The sequence below is a fragment of the Carcharodon carcharias genome, chromosome 26 (assembly GCF_017639515.1).
Source record: "Carcharodon carcharias isolate sCarCar2 chromosome 26, sCarCar2.pri, whole genome shotgun sequence".
Lineage (NCBI taxonomy): Eukaryota > Metazoa > Chordata > Chondrichthyes > Lamniformes > Lamnidae > Carcharodon > Carcharodon carcharias.
This window is the reverse complement of record NC_054492.1, coordinates 41,142,441-41,163,266: the sequence shown is the minus strand read 5'-3', so window position 1 is coordinate 41,163,266 and position 20,826 is coordinate 41,142,441. Positions and strand designations below refer to the sequence as shown.

At 42.0% G+C, this 20,826-nt stretch overlaps 2 protein-coding genes across 3 annotated transcripts in view; one reads left to right on the top strand and one right to left on the bottom strand.

Moving 5' to 3' along the window:
* LOC121269821 (protein FAM81A-like) overlaps nucleotides 1-10,204 on the bottom strand; it is a 51,641-nt gene extending 41,437 nt beyond the window's left edge. Inside the window, exon 1 of the mRNA XM_041174808.1 lies at nucleotides 9,988-10,204. The gene's annotated coding sequence lies outside the window, so the exon portion shown is untranslated. The remainder of the gene's footprint in view (nucleotides 1-9,987) is intronic.
* The window catches only part of myo1ea (myosin IEa), a 154,144-nt gene continuing 143,434 nt past the window's right edge, over nucleotides 10,117-20,826 (top strand). The window contains exon 1 of one of the 2 annotated variants that reach the window (XM_041174806.1): nucleotides 10,117-10,574. In XM_041174806.1, the coding sequence (XP_041030740.1) occupies nucleotides 10,572-10,574 (3 nt within the window). In that variant the 5' untranslated portion in view covers nucleotides 10,117-10,571. The remainder of the gene's footprint in view (nucleotides 10,575-20,826) is intronic. The other variant, XM_041174805.1, reaches the window with a different exon arrangement.

Here is a 20,826-nt window from a genome sequence, read left to right as displayed (position 1 = left end):
CCATCTGGATGGAAAGCTCTTTAACCTCAGTTGCCTCCAAGAAACTCAGCCTGTCCTTGAATGTTGCCAAAACAAAATCATACCAACCCACACATGGTCAGCCAAATATTCCACTTCCCACATATGTTAAAGGTGAGACTCTGGAATATGTTGAGCACTTCCCATACCTTGGCAGCCACCACTCTCAAAAGGCCACCATTGATGAGGAGATACAACACCGCATGAGCTGTGCCAGTACGGCCTTCTACAAACTATGGCAGCAAGTGTTTGACAACAATGGCTTCCACAAGCCCTGTACAGAGCAGTTGTTGTCACCACACTCCTGCATGGCAGAGAGACCTGGACTGTCTATCAGCGACACCTAACAGCACTAGAAAAATCCCATCGGCAATGCCTCTGCTGCATCCTCTGGATTCGATAGGAGGACTGTAAAACAAATGCTAGTGTCCTACTTTAAGCAAACTCCACAAGCATCCAGGAAAAACTGCAAAATCTATGATGGATTGGATGCTGTGTCCAGATAGCCAAAAACGATCTTACCCACCAATTTTCTCAACTTTCAAATGGCCAATGTTTCAAGGGAGCACAAAGAAAATACTTCAAGGTCATTCTGAAGCTCACCTTGATGTGCAACAGCATTAACATTAATGACTATGTGGAGCTTGCTACCAATCGTTCAGAATGGGGACAACTTGTCCATCAAGCTGCATCACATTTTGAGTCACAACGCCTTAATGATGAGGCAGAACAGTGGCAGAGAAGGAGAGAAAAGGAAGCAAATCCTGCAAATTCAGATCCCACTACCTCATGGGAAGTCCTGCCCCATGTCCCAAAAGATCTGTGGGTCGCGAATTGGCCTGTTCAGTCACATGAAGACCCATGGCAGAAACTCGTGACTCTGAGTAGACATCATCCTCGACTCAAGGGACAGCCACCACCATGGACGAAATTAGCTCAATAAAAATTAGGATGCAAAGGACAACACAAATAAAGCTATATTACACTAATACAATAGCACATCTCATCTCAATTTTACCTCCTCTTGATTTTGCCGTTTAAAGTTCTGTAGGTAATTGACAGAAATTACCTCATTTTACCAAAATCATAGTAAATCACTACAGAATTATACCTTGGGATCAGCGGCACTGAGAACTAAATGCACTCTTTGTTCCTTCCAAAAGGTTTCATCTTATATTGCCCGAGAAAGAAATACTATATTTCCAAGTGTAACTACATTTGGGAATTAGGATTAATGTTTTTCAATGCTAGGGCAATTTCTATATATATTATATATATATAAAGTACATATATATAATATATAGTTGAAGAACATTGAAAAGCATGATATAGTTTGCTTATTTTTCATTGATTCTTTCCTTCCATTTGTTATGTTTATAATAAATCATGTACTGCTTTTTGAGCCTCTTTCCATATGTGCACAACCAAACAGTTCTCATTTCTTGGTGGAAAATCATACAGTTTTTTTAACAACGAAGACTGACTTGTATATTTTTGGTTCCTATCCAACCAATTCTAATTAAAATTGCACTTTAATTTGGCATAAACTCCCAGTAAGAGAATTAATCACAATAACTATATAATACTCATACTCTTAGAACCTTCCAGCTGTTACTGCTTATCCGCATCCTCAAGTTAACAGTGAATTACAATAAGGGTCTCCGCAGTTAATTAATGATTATGCATTCAACTTTTCTTGAAAAAACATCTGTTGATGGTAGGCTGTTAACTGCTCAGGATAATGCAGTTATTCGAAGGAATTACTTAATGTTATGCAAGCTTATATAAGGTTGAAAACAGGCAACCTGAAAGCAACTCAATTTCAGTGTAATATTTTTATATATTAGTTCTAATGAAAAGTCATCTTGATCCGAAATTTTAACTGTTTCACTCCACAGATGCTGAATGAACTGCTGAGTATTACCAGCATTTTTGTTTTTATTTCAGATTTCCAGCATCTGCAGTATTTTGCTTTTGTCTTACAGTTTTATATGTATCCTATTCCAGCCATAAATTGCTCTATTAAAACACATTTTTCTGTTTCAAAGCATTAAAGAAGCCAAATGACAGTTGGCTGGAGACATGATTACTAACAATCAGTTTGGAAACTTTTAGGACTATGTAACATCTATAATTGTACAAAGTTTTACTGTGCCAATATCAATGTTCACATTTGGTTTATAATTTTGCAATATCAATGTTCACATTTGGTTTATAATTTTGCAATGTCTGAGAAGAAGAATCTAAAATTTTAAATTACACACACCATCAGCAAGCCCTTCAGTAAAAGACTGTCTCGTCCCTCACTGTCAAACTCGGTTTCTTTTATTGTAATTAGATTGCCAAGAATTTGTTTTTATACCATAATTTTCAGAGTGGTGTGAGTGCAGTGTGAGGTTCCACTGTCTGGCCTCACCAGTCTCTAAACAGAGGAAGTTGAGATCCAATTACCAGTGAAACATTTCAAATTATACATAAAAGAGATAATTGGAATGTGTAACTTATAAGTTATGAGGCATATAGCATAGGTGCATTTATGGGAAAGCCAGATAATAACATGGGGGGCTGGGGATTGGGTCGGTTAGTTTAGATGGCTAGAGTGTGGTACAGTATATTGCCAACAGCATAGGATCAATCCCTATACTGGCTGAGGTAGTTCTTGTGGCCGGTCACCTCACCTAGCCCCATGGTGATATCATGGCATAAGCCATGATTAGCAATCTTTTGACAATGAGGATGCTACATGGAGAAAGAGAGAGAGAGAACATGACAGAGAAAGAAATGTATTGAGGTTAGATGATGTAGGGTGTTGGGGGGCTGTAGGAGGGGGAAGAGATTCAAATCCAGCATGGACCAGTTGGGTCAAATGTTGTATTTCTGAAAGTGATGGGATGAAAACAAAATTCATGGCAGTATAATTACTATAAAAGAAACTTAACTTGACAGTGAGGGTCCGTGTAATTGTGTTAGCCCTTTTCTAACACAAGAAGTGATTTTTAAGTGGTTCTAAAATGTTTCAAAATTCAGCTGGGAGGAATTTAATTCAAGCGCATGAAAGCTAGAATGCTACCTCATCAAACAATTTCAAGCCCTCTTACTGCAGAGTTATTTAACTTGTGCTGCACCTAGTGCCGATGTTATTAAATTTCACCCGTTGGCGAGATAATCACTCATTTTGCATTCGACCTAATTTGCCCAGGTGCTGAAAAATCAAGCCGTCCCACTCACTTTCAATGGGATTATCTATCTCAAGTCTTCTAGGGATCTCAATTCGTGTCATTTCGGTGATATTCCCTCCCTGGCAGCAATTTTCCTTCAAACGTCTGTTCAGATTTGAAAACGCGGAAGATTGAACTCAAGCTCCTTCTGATTAAGACCAGTGCTATTCTCTTGAGCACGCTCACCGGCATCTATTTGGCGTGCAAAAAGCTGTCCAGGTTGCAGAATATTACTGTGATAATTTAAGCAGGGCGTGTGACAGAGGGCAAGGGTGTAACATTGAGTAGACAGTCTCCAGGTTAGCGGCTGCAGAAAAGGGTGAAGGCTATTGTTAACATGATGGATCAGACGGTCCTCACCATTAAACTGGGGGTAAACATTGACACAGCAGCCGGGAGTGCCAAGCGCCTGATATTTATCTTCACATGGTCAGGCGGATTCTTAAAATTGGGTTCTGTTGCGCCCAAAATGGGCCGTGTCCGCTATCGGAGGAGGAGGAGGCGCAAGTCTGGCCGCCGCCGGTTGGCTATTGCCGGCCCTTTGTGTCTGCGCCGACGCAGTTGCCATAGCAACCAGGAATTGTCGCGCGCGTTTTTAATCGGCCTGGTCCGGGCGGGAAGGCGGCCGGCATCAACCCAGCTTTTCCGCCGTCCCCAGCAACGAGCCGCGTTGTAACCCGGTCTCCAACACGTGTGGCTTACTCAGGTAGACAGCAGCGTCAAACAGCCAGAGATGCTCATGAGTAGAGAATATGGGGGTAATAAGAGAATATGGGTCGCAGAGTCATTCGAGACTTAAGGGGATAGATAGGGTGGTCGCCCCAGGTCTAGGTGAGGGTCCCATGTTCAGGCTTACGAACCATGGTCAATGCTGGAATCAGCGATTTTTTTGGTGGTGGTGGCAGAAGAACTAGATTAGAATCTCAGGAGGCAATGGCTGGTTAAAGGCGGAGGATCCTTCTGGAAGAGGATCTGTAGTACACAATGAGGAAGGCAACCAGAAAGCACCTCATGTATCCTTTTCCTTGGTCATATTGTTCATTGAAAGTGAAAATGGAAGGCTCTGAACAGAGAAGCTGTCCTTGCACAGATCGCCCCTACAGAGAATATCAAGGAAAAAGCTCACGTCAATCAGGTATTATCTTGAGGGGGAATTCCTGGGCTCTGGGGAAACACATACACGCACCATAGAACCATAGAATGGTCTCTATCAGCACCATAACCTTTCAGCCCATAGTGGTGCACCAGCCAAAAAGAGTAAAACGAAACTAGCTGCTCATTTAATCCCACTTTCCGGTACCTGGTCCATAGCCTTGCAGATTACAACACTTCAGATGCAGTTCCAGGTACCTTTTAAGTGAGTTGAGTGTTTCAGCCTCAGCCACAAACTTAGGCAATGAATTCCAGATGCCCACCACCCTCTATGTGAAAAAGGTCTTCATATCCCCTCTAATCCTTTTACCAATCACCTTAAATCTATGCCCCCTGGTAATTGACCCCTCAGCTTTCCTGTCTACCCTATCCAGACCTCTCATAATTTTGTATCCCTCTATTGGGTCACTCCTTAGCTTCCTCTGCTCTAAAGAAAACCCTAGCCCATCTAATCTCTCCTCATAGCTGCATTCTGCAAGCCCAGGCAACATTCTTGTAAATCTCCTCTGCACTCTCTCTGGAGCAATTATGTCCTTTCTGTAATGTGGTGACCAGAACTGTACACAAAATTCCAGCTGTGGCCTAACCAGCATTTTATACAGTTCCATTGTTACATCCTACTTTTGTATTCAATACCCTGCCCAATAAAGGAAAGCATTCCATATGCTTTCTTGACCACCTGCCCTGCCCCTTCAAGGGCCTGCGGCTATGCACACCAATAATTTCCCATTTATTGAGTATTCCCTAGCTTTGTTTGCCCTCCCCAAATGCATTCCCTCACACTTTTCCGTAGTGAATTCCATTTGCCACTTCTCCACCCACTCAACCAAACAAATGATATCATTCTGGAGTCGACAGCCATCCTCTTTTCAATCAACTACATGGCTACTTTTTGTGTCATCTGCAAATTTTCCAATCATGCCACCCACATTTAAGTCTAAATCATTAATATATACAACAAGCAGCAAGAACCCCAACACTGAGCCCTGTGGAACACCACTGAAAAGTGTTTTCCATTCGCAAAAACATCCATCGATCATTCCCCTTTGTTTCCTGTCACTGAGCCAATTTTGGATCCAACTCGCCACCTTCCCTGTATCTCATGAGATCTCATTTTCCTGACCAGTCTGCCCTGTGGGACCTTGTCAAATGCCTTACCGAAATCCATGTAGACAATATCCACTGCACTACCCTCATCAATCCTCTTTGTTACTTCCTCAAAAAATTCTATTAAGTTTTTATTAAGATAGTAAGACATGAGGTGAGGAAAAATAAAACTGAAAAATCTGGCAATACTCAGCAGGTCTGGCAGGATATGTGAAGAGAGAAATAGAATAAGGTTTCAGTTCTAAGACCTTTCATCAGATAATTGCACGATGCGGAGAAGAGTTGATGGGAAGTCTTTAAACTTCAAAGTTTTAATGCTAATGCACCTTTAATTTTATTGTGTCGAAGTGTGAAAGAGGGGACAAAGGGAGAATCTAAAAGGGTCTGATTTGCAAAGGGTTAAACTTTTTAAAAGTTCAGATTTGAATATATTGGACATGAAATGTTAACTTTGCTTCTCACTCCACAGATGCTGCCAGACTGAGTCATAAAGGGACACAGCACAGAAAAAAGGCCCTTCAGCCCATCGAGTCTGCGCCACTCAAACAAGTACCTCACTATTCTAATCCCATTTTCCAGCACTAGGCCCATAGCCTTGTACGCCATGGCATTGTAAGTGCACATCCAAATACTTCTTAAATGTTATGAAGGTATCTGCCTCTACCACCCTTTCAGGCAGTGAGTTCCAGATTCCCACCACCCTCTGGGTGAAAAAATTCTTCCTCACATCCCCTCTAAACCTCCTGCCCCTTACCTTAAATCTATGCCCCCTGGTTATTGATCCCTCCACCAAGGGGAAAAGTTCCTTCCTGTCTACCCTATCTATGCCCCTCATAATTTTATACATCTCAATCATGTGCCCCTCAATCTCCTCTGCTCCAGGGAAAATAACCCCAATTTATCCAATCTCTCCTCACAAGTAAAATTCTCCAGCCCAGGCAACATCCTGGTAAATCTCTGCACTCTCTCTAGTGCAATCACATCCTTCCTATAATGAGGATTCCAGAACTGCATGCAATACTCTAGCTGTGGCCTAACCAGCATTGTATACAGTTCCAGCATAACCTCTCTGCTCTTATATTCTATGCCTCAGCTAATAAAGGCAGATACCTCATATGCCTTCTTATCTACCTGTCCCGCTACCTTAAGTGACTGGTGGACATATACACCAAGGTCCCTCTGATCCTCGGTACTTCCCAGGTCCTGCCATTCATCATGTATTCCCGTGCCTTGTTTGTCCTGCCCAAGTGCATCACCTCACATTTAGCTAGATTAAATTCTATTTGCCACTGATTAGCCAATCTGACCAGCCCATCTATATCCTCCTGTAATCTAAGGCTATCCTCCTCACTATTTACCACCCCACCAATTTTCATGTCATTCGCGAACTTACTGATCAAACCTCCTACGTTCAAGTCTAAATCGTTTATATACCACAAACAGCAAGGGACCCAACATCAATCCCTGTGGAACTCCACTGGACACAGGCATCCAGTCACAAAAACACCCCTCGACCATCACCCTCTGCTTCCTGCCACTCAGCCAATTCTGGATCCAATTTGCCAAATTGCCCAGGATCCCATGGGCTCTTACCTTCGTTATCAGTCTCCCATGCAGGACCTTGTCAAAAGCCTTGCTGAAGTCCAAGTAGACAACATCAAATGCATTGCCCTCATCTCCACAATTGGTCACATCTTCGAAAAATTCAATCAAATTGATCAGACATGACCTCCACTTAACAAAACGATGCTGACTGTCCTTGATTTATTCCTGCCTCTCCAAGTGTAGATTAATTCTGTCCCTCAGAATTGCTTCCAATAGTTTCCCCACCACTGAGGTTGGACTGACTGGCCTGCAGTTCCCTGGTTTATCCTTTCCTCCCTTCTTGAATAACGATACCACATTGGCTGTCCTCCAGTCCTCTGGCACCTCTCCTGTAGCCAGAGAGGTATTGAAAATTATTGCCAGCGCTCCTGCTATCTCCTCCCTTGTCTCACTCAATAGCCTGGGATACATTTCATCCGGGCCTGGTGATTTATCTACTTTTAAGCCTGCCAGACCACTCCTCCCTTTCTATGCTAATTTATTTAATTATATCACAGTCCTTCTGCCTGATTTCCATACCCACGTCATCCCTCTCACTTGTGAACATCAACACAAAGTATTCATTTAGAACCCTACCTATGTCTTCCAGCTCCACACACAAATTACCACTATGGTCCTTAATGGCCCTATTCTTTCCCTGGTTATCCTCTTACTCTTAATGTACTTGTAAAATAACTTTGGATTTTCCTTTATTTTACCTGCCAACATTTTTTCTTGCCCTTTTTTGCTTTCCAGATTTCCTTTTTAAGATCCCCCTACACATTCTATACTCCTCTAGGGCTTCTGCTGAATTGAGCCTTCAATATTTGCCATAAGCCTCCCTTTTTCTCTTTATCCAATCCCTCGACATCCAGGGTTTCCTGGATTTATTGGTCCCACCCTTTATCTTTACTGGAATATGTTGGCCCTGTACTCTCCCTATTTCCTTCTTGAATGAGCCCCACTGCTCTGACACAGATTTATATAAAAGTAGCTGCTCCCAGTCCACTCTGGCCAAATCACATCTGATCTTATTAAAATTGGCCTTCCCCCAATTTAGAACTCTGATTTCTGGCCCATCCTTGTCCTTTTCCATAACAACCTTGAATCTAACGGAGCTATGTTCACTATCTGCAAAATGCTCCCTCACTGATAACTCTACCACTTGCCCAGCTTCATTCCCTAAAATTAAGTTCAGGACCAGCCTTTCTCTTGTAGGACTTTCCACGTACTGGCTTAAAAAGCTCTCCTGGATGCATTTTAAGAATTCCACTCCCTCTAAACCTATCACACAATGACTAATCCAGTTAATGTTGGGGAAGTTGAAATTCCCCACTATACTACCCTATTATTTTTACACTTCTCTGAAATTTGCCCACATACCTGCTCTTCTATTTCTCTTTGGCTGTTTGAGGACCTATAGTACACTCCCAGCAATGTGATTGCTCCTTTATTGTTTTTCAGTTCTACCCATATGACTTCATTTGAGGAGCCTGCTAAGATGTCATCACTCCTTACTGCTGTAATTGATTCCTTGATCAATATTGCGATATCCCCTCCCCTTTTACCTCCTTTCCTGTTTTGCCTGAAGACCCTTTTTCTTGGAATATTGAGCTGCCAATTCTGCCCTTCTCTCAACCTTGTCTCTGTGACAGCAATGGCATCATACTTCCATGTGTTAATTTGTACTCTCAATTCATCTGCCTTATTCGTCAGACTCCTTTTATTAAAATAAATACCATCCAACCTTGCCAAGCTCCCTTGTGCCTTAATTGGCCTATAATTTCCATGCCTTCCAGACTCAGTTGCTTTCTCTTCTAATTTGACTGTGCATCTCCCCCTGCTGAACCACCTCTCAGGATCCTATCCCCCTGCCAAGTTAGTTTAAACCTTCCCCAACAGCACTAGCAAACCTCCCCGCAAGGATGTTGGTCCCATTTGTAGCATTTTCTGTTTTTATTTCAGCTTTCCAGAATCTGCAGTATTTTGCTTTTGTAAAAAAATAAAATAGGTTTGAGGAGTTTAATTACTTCAAGTAGTTGGACAGAATTTAGAACTGACGGCTGTACTTGGGCCCAGAACCATGTCCTTCTTGATAGAGGAGTTAACGGTACTGCATCTCTGGAGGATTTCAAAAATCCCATCTTGTTCCAGAGTTCAGTAGAATATAAGCACATGTTTATATTTAGCACCACCCCACCCTCACCACATAAACACACACACACATATACATACATACACACATATCATTGGTTTGCATTTCTTTTGTCAATTGTTATCCTTTAGCAAGTAATCGATCTACTGGAAACACGAGAATGCTGGAGAGAAAGCGGATCACATTTCCACAGTAAACCCATTCCACAGTTTCCATTCCACACAACAAATAATTAACCCTGGCGAGGGAATGAGTCAAATTCTCTGTTTATTGCAACAGAGATTGCATTCCTCAATTTTGTTTGTTTATAATTAAACCTACTGTCCCTACCGTGACCGGCTAAACCAGTTTTCCATTTATTTCCTGACATCACAGGACTTTCTAGCAGAGGGCGGGGGGGAGGTGGGGTTAACAGCTATTTTTTTTTGGGGGGGTGGGTGGAATTGCGTTCTGATCCCATGTATTTGTATTTCCTAGAAAAGACAGCCGTGTCCATCCCAGGTACGGATAGACCTGATGTCACTCAGAATTTCCTGTGTTTATTTTTAATTCCAGCAGTTCTTTGTGTATTGTCCAAAAATAGATCCGCTGGTGTCGCCACCTGATTCGCCTACTAGAGGTGATACGGAGTTGACCCAGGATCACTGACTGAAGATGCAATAAAGTAATTAAACATAACATTTGATTCAACTCCAATAAACTCACACTGTGAAGCCAATGTTATTATCGGTGCAATTAAGGCAGCTTCCATACCTTAGAGTAGTTCGCAGTTGCGTAGTATGTTGAGATCGATTTTTGTTTGTGTGGTGTATGTGTTTTGAATGGCATCTTGTCAGAAGCCAGGCTGAGTATATTGCTGTGTATGCCGGTTGAGGCTGGCTCCACCTCGATCCCTCTCCCTCTCCGCATTCCCAGTGGGATGACGAGCCACACCTCCAACCCGATTGGCTGCAGCGCCACAAGCTACATTTCTCCATTTATGGACTGATTGGCAGAATTACCGCACCGCATTCACTGGACAACCATTCAAAACCCCTCTCTTGACTGTGAGGCGCTCGGAGACACCCCGAAGCTACAGCACTGATTCGGCAAAAAAAAAACAACTTGACTTTGGAGATTTTTTTTCCCCCTCTCTCTCTCTCTCTCTCCCCCCATCTCTGAAACATGGATCCATCCCCAGCCTGTTGATCCCTGCACCGTACACTCCAGACTCGACTGCAGATGGAGTTCAGTTCTTCTTCAGAGGCAGGGGATCGCCGGTGAAGAGCACACAGTAGCTGGCACCACCTGGAGTGGGCAAACCCTTCCCGGACACGGCGTAAATTCGGGAAAACAAAATGGTAAGTTTTAAAAAAGATTTTTTAAAAAATTCTAACAGCTGTCTTACTGGGAAATGCTTAAGGATGTTCTCCACACCCCCACCCACCCCGGGACAGTTGCTCTGAACTCAAATCATTGGTTACAGGGGCACCCAGTCCAGTTCCAATTTCTGGCAATGAAGAATTTAAGAACAAAAAAAAACTGTGTTCAAAACTGGTTTGAAAGATCTGCACCAGTCCAGCGCTCGCACTTTCCCCTAATTTGTTTGGAAGTGGCCGCTTTGTGACTGACAAGGAGCGCCCTCTGGAGAACTAGTGAGCATCCACAAGTTGGAAGTGGACCGGTCCAGAGCTTAACGAACAGAATCGGTGTGACATTAGCATCCAAACTGGCCAAGGCGTGTTTGCGTGTGTTTTAACCAAGACCTCAATTTTTATTGTTTTAATTGGAACACGAATCACAGACACTGGGCTGTCCCAGTGCCATTGCCCAAGTAAACGTTAGCTTAACACAAGTGAATACTTTTTAAAGGGGCACAGCCAATAGAAAAGGAAATTGAAATCTGAATTAAATCTTAATGTTGTCTCCAGTCCGCACTCCAATCCCTGCAGTGACCACCAGTCATTCCATATATTTCTACTATGAAGATGCAGACCCCCTGCAGCCCTTGTGTGTCACTCACTAATCCAATATGTGGTTCGAGTTAGCAAACTATTGGTTACAGTTATCATTCCTATTGTAGCAAAAGTGAACTACCAGGCCAAAGGGATGATGGAATTATTTACGGAGCAATCTATGTATTTAAAGATTCTTAATAGTTTTGTTTTCCAAACGCGTCTGTTTTTGTAAATGGTGCTATTGGAATTAGCGAGGGCAGCAAAGTTTCAATTTGCATTAGGTTGGGTAGATTTTGCGTGGGCAGGTCGACTGTCAATAAAGATACAAAGGTGAAACTCTAAACCTTACGCGACAGTAAATGATGAGTGCGTCATTTTCGAAGAGGGATGTCTTTTGGTTGAAAGCGTCGACCTCAGCCGTCACTGGAGAGAAAATATGAATCTATCCAGTATTCAAGGTGCATAGTCCAAATAAGTACCGAAATTGGCCGAACCTTAGATTACATATGCTAGGTTTTCCTGGATTTTTGTCGAGTTGATGCTACTTTGTGCGGTCACGTGTAAAACGAGTAAAATAACGGCGTGCAGCAGCTATGTTGGGTTAACCCAGGCCCCACTGATCATTATTTATGTTCATCACTAACTGTTGTCTTTGTGATTGTCACGTGTGGAAGCAGCAATTTCATTCTATTCACGATTACGGCTTCTGACAGGCCGGGCCAACAGATTTTTTTAAGAATGTAATCTGAGAGCCGTTCATCAATGTTGTTGAATTCTCCTAGTTCCTTTAATATAATGCAAGTGTCCTATTATATATCTGACCAGAGTGAACAAGCAGCATAATTGCAATTGTGCAATAAGTCTAATATTTTAGTTAAAATGGTGCATAGTTTCTGATTTTAATGTAATGGCTTTGCATTTTTCTAAGACTGACATTTGTTTTAACAGTATTGTTTATTTTTTTGCGTTCCCATCCAGCATTTATCATCTTTAATGTTGTAACAATTGTAATAAGAATTGTAAGCAAGTGCTCTTATGTGGAACCAATTAGATGGACTGCAGTGTTCCCTTTTGATAACGTGCGTGTGTCTACCAGGGTGTTAGGGCAACGCTTGTATCTTTCAGGCACATGAGGGAGAAAGAAATAGAAGAGCGTGTGGATAAAATTGGGTGAAGCAGGGTGGGGGTGGGGTTGGGTGGGGGGAGGGGCTGGTATGAAGGATAAACACCAGCATGGACCAATTTGGCCAAATGGCCTGTTTATCTGCTGTAAATTCTATGTAAGTCTTGCGTGGAATTTAAACAACTCATTGGCAAGAATTTTATGCTTCCCCACGGGAGGGTTTTTAGGTGGCGTGGGAGCATGAAGTTGAAGGGACAGGATTCTCTCCAGCTTCCCACCCACCTCGACCACACAGTGATTTTATTCTAGGGCAGGCAAGACCTCGGACGGGAAGCCCGCCCTTGACTCAGTTGAGGCCTTTAAGCTTCAACTTTTAGGCTGCAGGAGAATTGAACTTCCATTTGGGAAGCCCGAAAAAGGACAGTCGTATCTCGGGTGAGAAGACTTCCATCAAAAGTCCCCTTCTGAAATTGGGCACTCCCTCCCCCTCCTCTCCCTCCCCCTCCCCCTTCCTCCCTCCCTCCCCCTCCCCCATCCCTCCATCACTCTATCCCTCCTCCCCCTCCTCCTCCTCCTCCCCCCTCCCTCAAGGTCCAGTGGCCTCAGGCCCTCCCTCCCTCCCCTTGGCCCTCCCCCCGCGCTCCTGATCTCCCCATATGGTCCCCCCCCCCAACCCCCTCCCATGGCTCTCCCCGCTGTGGGACCCCTTGAACTTACCTGGGCCTCCAGTGCCCGGACTTGGGCTCCAGCACCCTCCTACATATCATCTTCTGTCCACTGCAGTGCTGTCGCTGCAGGGACTGGAGAGCTGCCGACCAATCAGACTGGCTGACAGCTCTCTAAGACAGGACTTCCTCCGGAGTGAGGGGTGGAAGTCCCGCCTGGAGCCACTTAACGCTGCGAGTGTAAGAGTGTAAGATGGCTGCGGGGCACTCTGAGTCAGCGGGGACGTGTTCCCCATCTACTCTTCGGATGGCGGGAAGCGAGACCCCGCCATCTGAAAAATTCAAGCCATTGTATTTAAACACCACTTAGATTTGGTTTTCAGAAAAGCTTTTTCATTTCCTCTATATTGAATTGTTCTACCTATCCATAACAACAAGTGGTTACAATTAAATTTAAAGACAAACTGCCAGAAGCTTGCTTCCCACATGCCAATGAGGATCAGGTCATCATAGACAGGGTATCCAGAATCTTACTAATGTGTATGCCTTCTCAAGGACAAATAGGGATGGACATTAAATACTGGCCTAGCCAGTGACACCCATGACCCATGAATGAATAAAAAACAGAAATCTGTGACTCAAGCCCATGCATTGTCTCCTAAAGGTAATTGTTTTAGACCCATTCAACAAGACATAGTAGCCCAGTGACAGTTAAGTGTAGAACAAAACCCCCGAGTGCATGGTAATTTAATTTAAAATGGAGCCCTGGATTTCTTACAGAAACAATGAGTGTACAATGCATGTGGTGTCATGATTAAGTGGAAGTCAAAAGACTATGGTGATGCAGTGCTTTGGTGATGTATCATGCTGTACCACAGAGCAGCTGGACATGAATGAGCAAATATATTTCCAGATACTGTTGATCAGCAATGCAGTCAAATAGGAAGCACTTGTTAAGCACTTTCTTACAAAGGGGAAAAGAAAAAAATGCTGAAATAGAGGAAAACCTAGTTCTGTTGAAGGGTCATGAGGACTCGAAACGTCAACTCTTTTCTTCTCCGCCGATGCTGCCAGACCTGCTGAGTTTTTCCAGGAAATTCTGTTTTTGTAAAAGATTCAGACCCTGCTGATAGATAGCCACAGCATCTGAAAACTGGAAGTAGTCCTCTACGTATCCTCATTTCCAATGAATGGTATAAGGTTAGTGAAGCCCATACATAGTAACTTAAAACTAGAGACAGCATTACTTGTTGGGCTCAGCTAATTTATTTGGTGATTTAGTTGAGCCATACACGTTAGCAAGATTCTGGGTACCCGGCCTGTGCTGACTTGATCTGCATTGACATGCAGGAAACATAGTGCCCCCTGCTGGAAGTAGATGTGTGGATATTAGTTGAGGATAGGATCAGGTATGGCTGTGACTGGCAGTAGGTGGTCACCGTAAAGGCTCACATTTGAATAATACTACCTGGCTGAGGTACTGGAGGCATCTGGTGGCTGTGGAATTATAGCCAAGCATAGAATGGTTGCCCTCCAATAAAGATTGGAGAAATTGTTTAACCAAAATCAAAATGCTTTTAAATACTACCACTTTTTTAACGTAAAATAAACCAGAGATGCACTCATGGCGATCTTACCCTGAAATTCTCCAAGTCTACTGCAGGCAGACCATAAAGTTTCTTTAAATTTGAGGCATTGAAAAATAAATCTTGATTACTTCTGGTCTGTTCAAGTTTAAAATTACTTTAATGTAAGAATGGAAATTTACTGGCTGGGATAATTTTTGAATAAAGAGTGTTTGAGTCAGCCTCTCACTTTGAGGGAGCTTTTTCTCATTTATATTCCTGTTTATTTTATAATATGGAATATGTGTCTCTAGAAAGATGGTCCACACATCTTTACAATTTAAAAACCTGCAAACTCTTATTGTTGCAAACTGTCCTAACCAATAATTTTAAAAATTAAATAATAAAAAACAGACAGCCTCTAAGTAAATGTGCTTATTGCATTTTTAAATGGTTTAAGGAGGAAAAAAAGGCTTAGTTATTTAGTGCAGCAATGACCACTGCTCAGATTAGAAAACAGATTTAAAGCAACCATTTCCAGTGGTTGACAGATTTCTGCTCATTAATTTCAAAGATAGTTTCACTGGTCATTCATCGCACTCAACTTTGCTGTGCACAAAGAGATTGCTGCTTTCACCTACATAAAGAAAGAACTTCTATTTATAAAGGGCCTTGAGAGATGTCAGGACATCCCAAAGCATTTTACAGCCAGTGAAGTACTTCTAAGGTGTAGCCACTGTAATGCAGGGAGACATGACAACAAGAGTCGTCAACAATGATGACTGTCTTTCAAAGTAGGTGATTAATTGAACGTGAACCACTTTTGGATAACTCTGTGACATATAAGGAACTATATAAAAGGAAGTTCACACTATTTTCCCACTTTTTTGCTTGCTTTCATCAGTTGCACAGTAAGGAAAAGTAAAATTTGCATTTATGTATCACCTTTCATATCAAAATTTCTCTAAGCACCTTATGCTCTTTTGAAGTACGGTGTTATGTATCCCTGAAATGAATGACCTGCCTGCCCATGTGTTTAGTAGTGGAGAGCTCCCCATAGTTCTTCAAAATGTGCCTGTTATCTTTAAAGTCAATCTGCATTCACTGTTTAACAGTTTAAGAGTTTAACAGCTCCTCTGAAGAACCAAACCTTTAACAATGTATCACTCCCTCAGTACCGCATAAGGAGTGCCAGCCTAGATTATTAGCTCAAGCTTTAATGTGCAAGCTCTAAATGCAAATATTGACCCAGAGGGAACAGATCTACCAGCTGGGCTAAAGTGACATAAATTAACTTCAATCTAAATTAAAACTTGTGCTTTTTATTCCCACATCAGGCACCAGCATTGAAAATTTAGCTAATTCAGTGCCCATTTCTTCTACTGTCTGGAAAAACAGACAATGGCATCAGTCATAGGCCCCATCCACTACATACAAAGTAGTAGGTCAATATAAAAGCATCTGTTTTACATTTGGAACAGGCCTTTCCAAGGTGCATGTGCAGTCTCACAGTGGAAGAATCTGCTCCTCATTTCCAGTCTGTGATGTAGGGTAGGCTTGATGAGGATGAAAGTATCAGTTGAAGTAGCAGACTGCAAAACCTTAACATCACTAAGAACAGAAAAGTAGCTGCAGTGATTTCCTCTGAAGTACCTCAGTTACAGTTATTACCTTTTTTTTGCTGCTGTAATCATTTTGACTGGTTATACATATATATGTGGTTTGGATAGCAATCAGCCTGAACAAAAATAACTCACCCACAGTTTGGCACATTATGGCCCCACTTTGTCAGCAGTGTTTGCTTGAGAACAGGCTGCGTTCACTTTTTTTTTACTATTTTTGAGAATAATGTTATTATCTTAATGTTAGATCCGAGTCTTCAATATTTTACCGAATGATTGAGTGTGCATCACACTGTCGTTACTGTTAACTACACAATACATTAATAAAATAATTTGGCAGGCACAGAATTACCAGACCAAACACTGTGGGGTTATATAAAAAAAGTCAGCCTTTTTCTTACAACAGCTACTTATTTATAGGATGCCTTTCATGTAGGGAATGTCCCCGTAGTGCTTCACATAAAAAAAGATGTGAAGCAAGAGGAACAGACTTTGGAGAGGTGAGTAAAGGCATCGTAAGTGAGGTAGATTTTTAATAGACTTAAAAAGTTAAGAATAGAAGTGACAAAGCAGTGGGCCAGGGTAAGAGCTTGAGTGTAGGGCTGAGATTGTTGAAGGCGCTACCACTGGTGATGGAGTGGAGAGAGAGCTTTGCCACATGACTGGGATATGAGACTGGAGGTTAAGTGGAACAATACCATGGATAAATTTGTAAAGAAAGGCATAGATTTTATTCAGTGGGTTGGCATTGGGAAGCCAGTGGAGGTCGGCAAAGATGGGTGAGTGGGCAGAGAAATTTTGAGCAAGTTGCAGTTTAATTAGGGTGGATTAAATATAATTGAACTGGAAGTTCTTGATTCTGATACTTGATACCTAAATTTGAAAGTATACCTTTCACTAACCCTAACTTTCTTCACTAAGACAATTACTGAATCCTTTCAAAATAAAATAAACTTTTGAAACTACAGAGATCTATAAGTTGAAAATAATTTGATTTTAAAGTAATGGAAATAACTTCATGATTTTAAAGTGATGGAACATTACAAGAAAATATTGTGTTTATTTGAGCTTTCCTTTCACTATGGATCTTAATAAAAAGACTTTTGGTGTGAAAACCTTCCTTTTGTATTTATTTCGAGTGTGCTATCCAGGACAAAGCAACCCTCTTGATCAGCACTCCATACACCACCTTAAACATTCGCTCCCTGCACCACCGGTGCAGAATGGCAACAATGTGTACCATATACAAGATACACTGCAACTCGCCAAGTCAACTTTGACCACATTTTCCTGACCAACAACTAACCACCAAGAAGGACAAGGGTAGCAAATGCATGGTTCCCCACCAAGCCATTCACAATCCTGACTTAAAACTATATCACCGTTTTTTCACTGTCACTGGGTCAAAAACCTTTCTGACAGCACTGTGGGTGTATTACACCAGATGAACTACAGCAGTTCAAGAATGTAGCTCACTGTCACCTTTTCCAGGGCAGTTAGGGATGGACAACAAATGTCTCCTTGCCAGCAATGCTCAAATGCGATGAAAGAACAAAAATAAATAAATCAAGGGACCTAATATTGCTCACTCACTTACTGAATCCACTTCACATCAATAACTGCTAGATCTCTCTTCAATATGCAATGAGTGCAGTTATAAATACTGTATGGTCCAATCCCAGCTATCTCTTATTTTCCTAGTTTCCTATCTTTTATCTCACCTACAGAATTACAAATGGTCTCAGCAGTCTTGGTAAATGAAAGCACTTCCTGGAATTTGGGTAGGTCCCAGCTTTTGATTGCTGGGTTGTGCTGATCATAAAATGGCAGTGAAGTACTCCAAGTGTCTCTCAGTGCTCACAAGTGGGGGTGGGGGAGGTATGGGTGGTGGTGGTGTGTGGGAGATGGGAGGGGGAGAAAACTAATTGTACAATGACCAGAAAGCGTAATAGTATGGAGGTTGAGTGAAGAGCCAGCTGGGCTCAACTCTGATACCCTACTGACATTCACTATTCAGACTAATCATTATTTTGTACACCAGTGATGCCGGCACCAATAACACTACCTAGGATTGAATGACTTCTAGACAGGTGGAAAGAAGACTGGGTGACAAATAATAGGCTTGTGTATTTTATTGTAAGAACAATAATATGCTTGACAAAGGCTGTAAATTCACCACTGCCATTATTTCTAACATTTTTGTATCAACCTCTCCAAACTGGTGGTGTTTTATTGCTAACAGCTTTAGCTGTATCACAGGATCGCTCGTTGGTATCCTGATTTTTATCCTGAAGGTAACAATGATGCAGAACATCATTAATATGTTCCTTTTAACTTAAGGATGGTGTAGGAGCTTTTATCGAAAACCCACCAGCAACACCTGGATATGTACAACTTTGCAAGCCTATGGTAGTTAGCAGTTAAAGTGCTCGTAAAATATCTACCTAGTGAAGTCTTGCGCCTAGTGCATGTTCATCACTTTTCCGATATCGTGCTCCTAAATGTTAGGAATAAAGTTGTAAACCAGGCAGTCATTTCCCCGTTATTTTTTTCTAACCTCACTTCTCCCTTCGAACAGAAGCCAGGCAAGGTGTGAGCAGCTGACAATCTATAGCAGGTACCTTCACTGTTAGCCTTTAATAGACACCAGGATGTGCCCATGTAGACCACTTCTCCACAGGTAGTACCTGAGGATTGGCCTTAAGGAACAGGGTATCTTGCAGTGCATGTACATCACAGGTTTGTCATCTCACCAATACTCAACTTGTGAAGTATAAATCATTCATCAGTGAAACTTAAATACTGTCTAATTATCATTGTCATGCCAGCCTCGGCTTAGTCGGCAGCATTCATGCCTCTGAGTCAAAAGGTTGTGTGTTCAAGTCCCACTCCAGAGCCTTGGTTGCAAAATCTAGGCTGACGCTCCAGTACTGAGGGAGTGCTCCACTATCAGAGTTGCCATCTTTTGGATGAGATGTTAAACTGAGGCCCCATCTACCCTTGCAGATGGACATAAAAGATCCACTGGCATTTTTGAAGAACAGAAAGACTGAGGTCCTGGCCAATGGTTTGCATTCAACTAGCATCACTAAAACAGGTTATCTGATCATTATCACATTGTGCACGGCAAGGTCCCACATTCAACAGCTAACTGTCAAATTTCTAGCATTACGACAGTTTGAGAAAGTTCTTCACTGGTTGTCAGTTGCTTTGGAGCCTCCAGAGTTTAAGTGGTGCTATATGGAGGCAACTCTTGTTTTTTCTTTCTTTCTTAAACTATTTGATTATCTTTTTAAGAAAAAAAATATAGACTTTGAGTTCTTATTGCCATTAATCTGTCAATTATAATTAATGAGTTTTAGAAATGCATCTATTCAGATTCTGGATAAATTTAATGCAATATATGTGATAAAGAGAACTTTTGATCTTAGTATGTTGGTCACTGGGAAGGAATGTTGTCCACACTTTGGGCCTAGTGTGTGCATCAGATGTTTTCATATACAACATGTGTTGGATGCAAAGCAATGAGAGCACTTTACTTCCTCAATGTGTCAGATTTTTATTGTGCACACCAAGCACCATTTATAGGTGTGAGCCTTGGCTCAGTGGTAGCAATATCACTTCTTGAGCCGAAAGTTGTGTGTTCAAGCTGATTGCAGAGATTTAAGCACCTAATCTAAGGAGACACTTCAGTGTAGTCCTGAAGGGAGTGTTGTATTGTTGAGTCAGTCATCTTTTAGATGAGACAATAAACCCAGGCTTCTCTCGTGTGGAGGTAAAAGATCTCATGGCACTATTTGAAGCGTTGGAGGAGTGCACTCTCCAGTGGCCTAGCCAACATTTTCCCCTCCGTCAACTTCACTAAAACAAATGATCTTATCGTCATTTCACTGCTTGTCTACAACCTGGCTGTGCACAAATCGGATGCTGCATTTCCCACATCGCTAGTAACTACACTTTAATTGGTAGTAAAGGACTTTAAGAAGATAGTGAGAGGTGCTATATGAATGCAAGTTCTTTTTTTCCCTGGATGCTTTGTGTGAGACTCTTAATTAAGTGTCAAATTCCATATGATTTTGGGCAATGGGCTTGCATCCACTCATATCAGACTGCCAAAACGCCACTGTACTTGAATGACCCTTCTAGGCAGCAGCAGACAGAGAATGTTCTTATACTATCTTATGGTCTGTATTTAAGCCCAGGTCCCTGAGGTGAGAGCACAGGGTTGGGTTTTCCTACACTTCAGTAGCATGAAAACTAGATTTTAATCATTACTTTTGAGACTTGCAAGCTTTAATGAATTCCATAACCTATTGCAAAGGGCCCATTTATGTCTGTGCCTAATCCCCACCGTGCTGCATTAGACTGTATTTTTTTTGGTGGTGGGAGGGCTAAGATTGCTGTTTATGCTCCAGTAACTGGCTACTCCCTATAAATCGTAATTGAAATGCCTCTTTGTGGCTATTATCTGCTTGATTTAGTAACTGTTTTGCAGAGATTATAGTCAATGTAAAACAAATCTATTTATGGTGTCTGTATAGAAAATACTAGAATCAACAGCCGAAATATGGGACAGACCATCCTAGAGAACCGTTGGCATTTACATGTCTAGACCCTTGAGGAAAAGGTTCTATAAATTAAAAGCAGAGATTGATAGAAGAAAAATGTGAAGGAAGGTGA